General features: G+C 44.0%; 1 protein-coding gene across 1 annotated transcript; it reads left to right on the top strand.

Annotated features, from left to right (window-relative positions):
• Nucleotides 1-335: 335 nt before the first annotated feature.
• Nucleotides 336-10,285, top strand: LOC144742303 (cohesin subunit SA-2-like; the record flags this gene model as incomplete). The annotated part of the gene is made up of 19 exons (XM_078624773.1): nucleotides 336-434; nucleotides 1,261-1,340; nucleotides 1,425-1,532; nucleotides 1,589-1,700; nucleotides 1,800-1,917; nucleotides 2,002-2,105; nucleotides 3,148-3,240; nucleotides 3,340-3,426; nucleotides 3,541-3,741; nucleotides 4,575-4,651; nucleotides 4,732-4,819; nucleotides 5,384-5,464; nucleotides 5,927-6,019; nucleotides 6,095-6,269; nucleotides 8,327-8,463; nucleotides 9,439-9,540; nucleotides 9,639-9,790; nucleotides 9,865-9,993; nucleotides 10,072-10,285. Coding segments are annotated over 19 exons (2,250 nt in total), but the record flags the coding sequence as incomplete, so codon positions are not given.
• Between the last annotated feature and the right edge of the window lie 749 nt (nucleotides 10,286-11,034).

The following is an 11,034-nucleotide window of genomic DNA, read 5'->3' as shown; positions in this document are numbered from 1 at the left end:
GTAACCAGACATTCACATTTCAGCCACTTTATGAGGTACACGTGTATATGATCCAGAACAATGTCCCGTCCATTCCTTCTGCCTTTCAAAGACACCGTGGGAACGTTACATTGTGTTTATTATTCTGGTAGCTTGTCACTGCTCAGCTTCTTCAGTTGACTGTTACTGAAGCTTCTGGTATGAGTGGTGAAACGTCCTCTAGCATTATTTTACCCAGCAAGTCCACTGCATCCACTACAACCTGGATAATAAATATAAGGTTACATCTGCTGGCTTGTACCTCATAAAATGGACAGTGTGTGTATCTTTGTGCTGACGTATGCATCATCCTCCAGATACCAGATGTACGTCTCAAGTGTGTGTTAAGCCTTCAGAGCTTATATGGAGATCCTCTACTCCTGCCTAAACTAGACCTGTTCACCAGCCGCTTCAAGGTAACTCGTTCCCTCAAAGCTGCATCCATGGACCGCACAGAACACCAGCCATCAGATGTCAGTGTTAGAAGATTTATTCGGTACAATTTCAGCAGACGTGTTAAAACATTCTATACTCACAGCCTCATTATCCTCTTGTTCCAGGGACTAGCTTACTTGCAAAAACGTACAAGTCAAAATCGTATCAAAATCTTACCAAGAATTATGTCTTATTTCTATTTAAAATGTCTAATTTCTGGCCATAAAATCTCACTCGCAATAAGCAGAAAAGCTGCTGGTGGGAACAGAAAAACAGACAGTCTGACGGAGCCGCACTACAGCAAAAAGGGACCCATGTTACATGTTTCTATGGCGATTTCATATTTATTGTGTGTAAAATTAAAATTGTTGCATCACAAAATGAAACCACCTCACATCTAGTAGTGAATTCCGTGGGGGTAGGCGGTACAAGTTAAAATATTTTAACTTTGAACAGTAATGCTGTCTGCCGTTGTGGTTAACGGTTACCTCTGCTGGCCCTGTCGGTGTTTGACCGACTTTATCTCGGCCACTGAAATGACGTCCGGTTTGCAGCCTGCTGTTTCCCTGATTTCCCTGCATGTGAATGCAGCATAAGTGGACGGACGGTGTGGAGATCCCACTAGAACATTTTCCTCTGTGCCATCACAAACGAAGTTAATGTTGTAAAGGTCTCGAGGACTAGTGGTGCTCTACTTTACAATTGTGATGTTGCAGCCTTTTTTATTTCATCAGTATAACGTAGACATTTAGGCATATCAAGCCAAACTTATGTGTGTTCATGTGTGACTTCCTGTTTGCGTTCCAGGATCGGATCATCTCCATGACCCTTGATAAGGATCATGAAGTCGCAGTTCAGACCTTGAAACTGCTGCTGCTCATCTCCAAGTGAGCCGACAGCCTGTTTGGTGCTACTGTCCGTGTTTATCGTGTTTATGCTTCATTGTCATTCAGTTCTCTCCAACTCTTCAGAACATCGGATGATGTGCTCAGTCCAGACGATTACCAGCAACTCTTCCCGTTTGTTTATTCCTCACAGCGCCCTCTTGCAGTCGTCGCGGGGGAGCTGCTTTTCTCAAGGTAAGGCCAAATACTAGTTAATTCTTGTTCCAGTATTATTCATTGGCCTCCCTCAGGCTTCTCAGGACTTCTCCTGGTGATCAGGATGGAGCCAATGAGGAAGAGGCTCACAAACAGCAAACACTTGTCAGACTGAAGGCTCTGCTGCAGTTCTACCAGGACTCAGGGGTGAAATACGCTTTTATACTCTGATACACAATCAGTCTGCCCTGTTGTATGTTTACTGGTCATCGTCGTCATGGTGGTAATACGTCTGTGTACCTGCAGCTGCACAAGCATGTGGTGTATCTAGTGGACAGTCTCTGGGACTGTGGTGGAGCTCTGCTGAAGGACTGGACCACACTCACGTCTCTACTGCTGCAGGAGCCGCCCTCACAGGGTCGAGGTCAGACTCCAGGTGTGTGCATGTGTGTGCAGTGAAGTTGGCAGGAAATATATATCTATTTATTTCTTGTGTGTTTGTTTGAAGGTCTCACTCAGGTAGAACAAGCGGTGCTCGTGGAGATTGTGCTGGCGTCGGTGCGTCAGGCCTCAGAGGGACCCACACTGGCTGGGAGGAGCGGAGCAAAGAAGGTTGGTGGAGTGTCAGGGAATCAGGGAATAAGATTAGAGACTCTCATCTGTGAGTGACACAAGAACACACAATGACAGTGACACAATTTGTCTTAGATCCAATCCAATCCATTTCCTTCATTCATTCATTCATCTTCTCCTGCTTGCTCCGGTTACGGATCGCGGCTGTGCGGGGAACAGATCTGAGCTATCAGTGGGTGAACAGCAGGGTACACCTGGGAAGAGTCGCAGGGCCACATTAAAGACAGACTAACATTCACATTCACACCTACGGGCAAATTAGAGTGACCTATTGACCTTAGAATGATTTTGGAGGTGGGAGGAAGCCGGAGAACCTGGAGAGAAGCATGCAAACTCCACTCAGAAAGACCCCAGTGCTGCTCAACAAGATATTAAGGATATACAAGGCTTAGCAATTGTGCAGCAGCAAACCATTCCATTTTTGGAGCTGCAACAGCTTAAGCCTACTGTAGCTTTTTGGCGATGTCAGGAGCAGCTGGTCAGCTGACCAGAGAAGGACACACAGTCAGTGTCAATGGGACAGTAGAGTCTGTTCAACAAATGTTCCTTTCACAGGTCAGTAGAATCGTGATGGTGTGAACTTGCCGTTAAATAAATGTGCAAACATGTTGTGCTAAACTTTGAGAAATAGGATTTAGTACCATTTCATTGAGACAGTTTAGCTGCTCTTGCAGTAGGTTGGTCCCAAACCTACGTCAGTGCTCCGTCAGTAACCTGGAAGGAGCCAGCAGGTTTTAACACAGTCTGTGGTAACAACAGAGAATTTCAACAAGAGTGGAATTAGATTAGATGAGATAGAAGCTTATTAAATTCTATCTGTGATGTGATAAATTAACTCAAAGAAGCCCTTCACTGACAAACTACATCGGGTGGAGTCACATTGTTTGGACAATAAATGGATTCCCCTTCCGTGTACGGGGACAAGGACAGTAGTCATGTTCAATTATCTAGTTGACGTATGACAGCAGATCCACAAATCTCTTCTTGGAAACATACTCAGTGCGTCTCTTCCCCTTTCCAGGTGACGAACGCCAGAGAGAGGAAAGCTCAGGCTGAAGACTGTACTAAGTTCACTGAACATCTCATATTGGTGCTTCCCAATCTGTTGTCCAAGGTATTAGCGTCACACATGATTGTGATAATAATAATAAAAATATCTGTTGATGTACAGTACTTGTGTGGATTCACATCTGCGCTGTCTGTGCGACTCCAGTTCTCAGGTAGCTCCGACATTGTCGCCTCACTGATGAAGATCCCTCAGTACTTCCTCCCTGAAAGCCCAGTGGCGGAAAGCGAACAGGTGTGAATGCCTGTTTCTTGACTAAATGAAACAAGGAAAACGCCCCCCCTTCTAGAATCATTTCGGAGGTGTTTACATTAAATGAGCAGGCTTGAATCACGTCTCTCTCCCCAGGTGGCATCCAGCCTGCTGGCAGAGATGAGGGCGCTTCTGGATGTCCATGCTGACCCTGGCGTGCTGGAGGCAGCTGCATGCACGTACCTCAGACTGTGTGAGGAGGACATGACTTTGAGCTCGGTTGCTCGTGCAGCCAGAGACGCTATGGTCCAATGCTGGGTGGACGAACTGACAGCAATGCTGCAGGATTCACTCAGGGTGAGTGGACACCATGCTCATCAAAAGAATAGAGAGTCTTTTTACACAAATTACCAAATAATCGTACATCTCAAGCTCTGTTCAAGCATCAACACGATGAGCTGTAGAGTTTAACTGACCCCCATGTGTCTGTCTGATAACAATGGGGAAGCACATAAAAAAACAATTACAAATCCTATGTATACATACCAGACGTGTGCAACATGAACCTACTAACAGATGATTCTCTTAAATTTAAAGAATTAGTAGACTTCATAATGGCTCAACTAATGTATAAAATGAATAATCAATCCAGATTGTGTCCAGAAATTGTTTCTGATCAGAGAGAGTCAATATGAACTGAGAGGAACTTTTATGTTTACAAAAGTTAAAACTAGAACAAAACGTAAAGAAGTATGCTTTCAAAATCAAATGAGTTGCTTTGTGCAATATCCTAGAAAAGGAAGTGAAAACATCCGATGAATTAGATGAATTTAGAAAAATGTTTAAAAATGTAAAATTTACTTTAATGTACTTAAAATGTTGGTATGAGAACTGTTAAAATGAGTTTGATAATAAGCACTAATAATAATATCATACATTGATAATAAGCACTGGAATAAGCATCAGATTGCAGAGTTTACTCTGTAGAGGGCGCCACTGTACACTGTTAGTGCAAAGTTGTTGGGTTGTCGTCACTCTTCAAGGAGTGAGCTTCGTATCTGGTGTGAGAATATGTCACAAATGTCTGACAGATTTTTATCAAGACTGAAACTGGATTCTCTTGGTGACTTAGTGTCAGAGGAAAACAGGCATTGGCGCCACAAGATGTCACAATCTCTGTTCTCTCACAGGATGACTCATTTTCTGCTGACGAGGAGAAAACAGGACAAATTGTCGCCGTACTGAAGAGGCTCCGAGCCTTCCATAAGTATGTTGGACTGCAGTTCAACATGGAGGTGATGATTTTCTTTCTCCTGACCACGCCTGTTTGTCTCTGTGCTATGGTAGCTGCCATGACCTGTCCCGCTGGAATCTGTTCGAGCTGCTGTCGCCTCTCCTGCCAGCGGAGAGAAGCCAGGGCAGAGCCCCACCACAGGTACCGCCACACCTGGCTCACGCTGCCTCTGTGGGCAGTGAATGCCGTCTTTTTTTAAAGAGCATGTTTCTGTCCGTTTTTCCTTTTACTCATTTATATATTTAGTGTTGACGAGGTAAAGACGTGTGAAGGAATTTCTGTGCAGTCGAGGAAGAGAGTGCAAACATGGGGAAAATACCACCGTTACCATGAAGACATGTCCTATCTGATGTCTCTGTCCAGTGTTTCCCAACCCTGGTCCTCGGGGAACACGTGCCCTATATGTTTTGGATGTCACCCAGCTCTTACACACCTGATAGAAACACACACACACACACACAGAGAAGCTGTACAGAGGCCTGAAAACGAGCTGTTAATTTGAATCATAGCTCATAACCTGAAGAGCACATTGCCCGATGTGATTGGTCACATCTGGGTGTGATAGACACACACATCAAAATTAAAATCAAAGCGCTTGTGGCTGTCGTTAAGCCGCCGTTAGTATTTTTATCTCTCAGCAATAATTCAGTTTTTCTGTCTGAATTGTTCCGCAGTCATTCTCTGTTGTTCTGTTGATTTCCAAAGGTGCTGGTGGAAGTTTTACAATGTTTGTGCTTCTCCATTTTCTGGTCTCTCAACACCAGTGGTGCAACTCTGACCTCCAGGGTGAGATATTTGTAATTTGATTTGTTTTACTTTGGCTTTTTGGTGTTTCAGTTTCAACCTTAACTTTTTTTGGTGTTTTCAGTTTTATTCAGTTATTATTATTATTATTATTATTATTATTATTATTATTATTATTATTATTATTATTATTATTATTATTATTATTACAGTATTTCTGTTCCTTATACCAAGAACGTGTCTTGGTATAAGGAACAGAAATACTAAGAGTTAAAAAACTATGAGGTATAAACACTGCACACAAAAATAAAAATAATATAGAATAAAATAAGGTAGAATAAAATTAAAAATATAATAATTACAGTGTATACTCTATATACTATTTACAATGCACTACAGATGTGGGCATCTTCATCCTGCCTGTTCATTTGTGTGAACATACATCAGTACATATACACAGATCGGTGAACAGAACTGAACGCTGCTGTTTGTGTCATGTTTCAGGACAAGGCCGAGGCCCAGAGGTTCCAGCTGTGTCTGTTCAGTGAGAGGAGTCAGCGCTGTCTGTCTCATTCTGACCACAGTGTGCGGCAGCAGGTCAGACAGGCGTCACAGGTTATTAGCACCATTCATGTTTCCTCCCAGCCTTTCTTACGTCCGACTCTGTCTCAGGCTTTTGTCGGTGTCTGTGACGTCCTGACGGCTCATTCCTACCAGCTGCACGTGTGGGATCCCACCTCGTATGGTCCATTGCGCTACACACCCAGCCCCAAGCTGCAGATGGCGCTGTTGACCTTCGTATGCTCGAACGTCTTTGTTGGCCCAGAATGTGACAGCACCAGCAGGAGTGAGACCTCAGCCTGAATCTTTAGACCATCTTGCAGATCTGAGATTTGTTTTATTCTTATTATCTGCCGTCATGCAGCACAAAGATTCATCAGTTAGTGTTGAAATGTGGTGGGTACAGAGCAGTGACGTGCGGTGAGGTTCATGGATGGTGAGCCACTGACCTCCTCAAGAGTCAGATTTACGATTGTAAGAGCTGAAAAAAGCATCTTATTTCACTATTCATCCGACTCTGGATTGCCTCTGTTGAAGCCAGCGCTGCAGCAAGAAAGCACTGCCCCCTTGAGTTGAGTCAGAGTACTGCCTGCCTCACCTGCTGACTTCTCTCTGCACTTTATTGTGCAATCAGCAGGAATAGTTCTCTCACACATACATAAAAGACATTACACAGACTGCAGAAAGTCATGGTGTATCACGGATATTTCTGTAAAGTTCATATTGGCGATATGCTGAGGAACAGAGACGGGCACGCGACATGCAACCCAGTTTGTATTGGATCATGCAGCCAGACGTGAGGCACAGTTCGCCCCTGCCTCACCCAGGGTCTCTGCCCTGGATTGGATCGGAAAAACTGTGCAATTTCTACTCAATTTCTACTCAATAAAATGTTACAAATGTGTAGTCGTAGTAGTAGTAATGTGCAAATGCATTTTAACACAGATCAGTGGAAAATATAAATATTTATTTATGTACACTTTCTTTTTTCTTTTTTTGTCATGATGCCTCCCCTGACCGCACGTCAGTGGTACAGAGACACACACCCCAGTTACCCCACTCACACTTCACTGGTGCTCCCTGAATTGCGCCAGACTCTCCATGGAAAGCTTGACATTTTATCACTGAATGAGGTGAACTCGGATTTTAACATTTCTCAACATGTTTAACTGATCTAGAGTTTGTCATTGATCTGATTTAAACCACTGACAATCGCTCAGGTTTCACGTTCAGTGCGTAACTCCATCCACAGAGAATCAGTACATCAGAGATCATGTCTGCTCTGTCTCTGTTCTCTCACCTATCGGTGACAAAAACTTACTGGAACTGTGTCGTGGAAAAGCACCATGACTGCACTGTGGCGGTACTAAATGAATCTTGACGTAAATGTCCCCATTTGGGGGGGTTGTTTACACAGCTGCCCTGGCAGTGAATGTGACATCCACTAGGTGGCACTCTTACTCCATTGAAGTGCAGCTTGAGCTTGCTGCAAGTCAACTCTCTGAGGGGAAGCACTGATTCAGTGGAGCAATGTGCTGTGTTAATAACATGCAAGTGGTAAATGCACAACTTCATACTGGAGGAAATTGGCTGCGGAGCTGCTGTCTACGAAGGAAGTCGCGTTTTCACGATTGTCTCTCAGTTCCGAAAGAAGTCACATTGCAGTTGGACATGAACGTAGTATGTTTCAAAGTTTGGCATGTTGGAAGTTTTGCTGTAAAACCTACGAGTTCCTCGTCAGCTTACTGTAATGAAAACACATATTATCTTCACAATAGCGTCGACTTTTACAGTCTTATTGCATCCAAATATGGGCGAGTCCAGAGAATCCAATAACTGCCCCCGTGGGAATCTCTTAAATGTTCAAACAAATACAATATGGGATTATTGTTTTTTTAACATGTAATAAAAAGCTATTGTTTTATTGGATTTGCCTGGTAACACTTGTGTTTTATAGACTGTGTTTTCTATTAGCTGCTGGATCAGAGATCACTCGGAGGGCAGGGGCACCGAGTTAAAATATGAAAACGGGGCAATCTCTTTCCGTGAGAAAATCCCATTACCTCTGGCTCACCTCGGAGCCCGTTTTATTAGCCCTGTGAAAGATTGAAGCCACATGGTGTCACAACCATAACTCTGCTCTTATGTTATCTTTGATTTCCACCTGCTAAAGCCATTGTCCCGAAACTAGCTAGAGCATTTTCCGGCATTGACTTTGTTCTCAATTCTCATTGATTCTCATGATTGATCGCTCTTCATCTTCTTCTGCACCACCCCTCCCCCACCCCCCACCCCATCCCTTTTCCCTCTCCCGACCACTTCCAACCACTCGCTTCAACTCAGTCAGTGAAACCCCTGAGGTGGAGAAGCTGGAGGACCTTCACAGGCGGAGAACTCTGCTGGCGGCGTACTGCAAACTAGTGGTACACGGCGTGCTGGAGATGAGCATGGCAGCTGAGATCTTTATGTTCTACATAAAGGTACCTCAGGAAGTCATATCAGTCCTTTCAATATGAAGCTTGAGACTTAAACGTAGCAAACTGCACACTTGCCTGCACTGTGTTTTGAGAGTTTTAGCGGTGAGAGGAGAATGGATTTCATGACTTTTGGACTGAAAGAAGTGAGGTGTTCCTCCTCGTTTCCACTCATTGCACTAAGCTAACTTCATCAAATGTGACGTAGACATGGAGTACACAAACAGGACATTTATGGAGTTCATTTATCGTGTTTAAACCACAGTCTGCATCATATAAAGATGGAAGATGTGTGCATGGGCGGCCATATTGGAATCAGTCTCAGTACAGAGATCCAGTGCTGGGAAAGTTTCTGGCTACAATGAGAAGTTACCCTGTTTCAACTGGGATAGTAGTGTAACTAGTTAAATTTATTAAACTCATGTTAATAGTTACTTTTAATGCCTTTTTGAGGACTTCTCCAAATGTTGAATGACCTGTCTCAAATGTAGACCTGTGTTTTAACTTTCAGCAGCATCAACTCCTTTTAAAGTCCTTCAAACATCTATTAACATCATTATAATTCATTCAGGAACAAAATCTTGGCGAAAAAAAAAACAAACTCAATTGAAAATAAAATTGTGAAACACATAGATTGGATTTGTGTAGAAAACATGCAGAGAACACATAGACACAGAGAGCATGCAAACGCCACACAGAAAGATCCCAGACCAGGAATCCCTCCGACTGTGTGACAACAGTGCTAACCACTGGACCACCGTGTCACCCCTTAAAACCCTTCTTTTCTCAGTTAAATGAGAACTTCTGACAATAATGAAAATTGCATCACACTTTCCGTGTAGGTCTCTGTGTCCCTGAGGGGGGCGGGACTTCTGACCTGACCTTCTGACCCTAGCGTCTATGGTTTCAACACAGACACACTGATCAGTGTAGAACAACCACCATCACTCACGTGCCATTTCACTGTCGTCCTGTCCTCAGTACTACAGTGACTTCGGAGACATCATCAAGGAGACGATGTACAGAACCAGACAGATCGATAAGATCGAGAGCACCCGACCGCTGGTGCTCTGCTTGCAGCAGGTGTGTGATAGCACACACACACACACACACACACACACACACACACACAAACTTCAGCCTCATAACATGTTGATGTTGACGTCTCCCCCTGTCTCCAGCTGTTTGTGCGCCTTAAACGGGAGCAGGGGAGTGGAGGGACGCCTCGCTCACATGTCCAGACCTTCACAAGCATCAAGGAGCTGGCCAGGCGGTTCGCCCTCACGTTCGGGGACCTTATCAAGTTTCGTGAGTGTATCGTAATGATTCACAGGTCAGTGAACCTCCTGGGATCTGAAATTCCTCTTAGTGGGATTTTGGGCCTAAAGTTTCTGTGTTGATATGCAGGAACGGCATAGAATTCGTGTTCCAAGAGTTTGTCCAGACACCAGAAACCCCGACACCTGTCTACCTCTCCTACCTGACCATACTTGGAGAGTTCTCCAGCAAACTGCTCAAACCTGACAAGAAAACAGTGTAGGCGCCGCATGGAGCAGAAACTACACAGCTGTGAACTTGTTTTTAAACATTCTAAACGCGTTTCTGGCTTTTCAGGTTCTCCTACTTGCAGAAGCACACTGCAGAGCACATCGTAGACCTCAGGGAGGAGAGCTGGCAGCCGCTCGTCTACTATCGCACATCACTACTGTGTGTAGCTGAAGGCGAGGATGCCGTGTCCCAGGTCAGCTCTGACAAGAAGCCCAGTCGCTCTCCTTTGGTCAAGCACAAACTGGAAGGTACTGCACTGACATCATCACAGAATGAGTGATGTTTTAAGCACCTTTACATCTCTTTGCCTTTCAGGGAGCAAACTCCCCGCAATCAGCGCTGTTGATGCCAAAGTCAGTAAAATCCAGAGGTCGTGCTTCAGTCCCAGGTGTGGAGGACGGATTCCTCACCTTCACAGTGTGATTCATCTTAAAGATCACTTCTTCACCTCACTCATTCTTGTCTCATCATGTCATTCCTCAGCTATCAGGAGAAGACGACAGAGGCTCCTTCATGTCCTGTGCTGGTTGAACCTCCTGTTAGAAGAGGATCGGTCCTCCAAACCAGCGATGACGAGGACACAGTAGAAGTAGAACTGTGAGATGCGTTGTTCCATCTTTTTCTGATGTACTACTTTCGTTTGTTGTACAATATTGTAAAAATACCATTGTGATATTTATACAATGGATTTGAATCCTTTTACACTTTTGCACCAACCGTGTCCTCACAAACTTCATCTCAGAAATGTTTGTGCAATCTAAAAGATTCCATTGGTTCCTTACTTACTGCATGATGTAATGATGAAGTTAAATTACTCCCAGATACAATAGGCATTCAGGGTGGACGGCAAAGTAAGATTTTCATTGTACAAGGAAACCTGCCTTCTTTACTGTGCATATGACAATAAACACTTTGAATCTTGAATAGTGCTGGTAAAAAAAACCCTCTTTACAGATAAACTAATAAATACATCCAGGTGGCGTGTGTGACGATCAGGTGTCAAAGGGATGAAAAGTCTATGTTTTGAGA

Source organism: Lampetra planeri, unplaced genomic scaffold (assembly GCF_965212315.1).
Source record: "Lampetra planeri unplaced genomic scaffold, kcLamPlan1.2.h2 scaffold_977, whole genome shotgun sequence".
Taxonomy (NCBI): Eukaryota; Metazoa; Chordata; class Hyperoartia; order Petromyzontiformes; family Petromyzontidae; genus Lampetra; species Lampetra planeri.
Note: the sequence above shows the minus strand (reverse complement) of the source record. Positions and strands in the feature narration are given on the sequence as shown.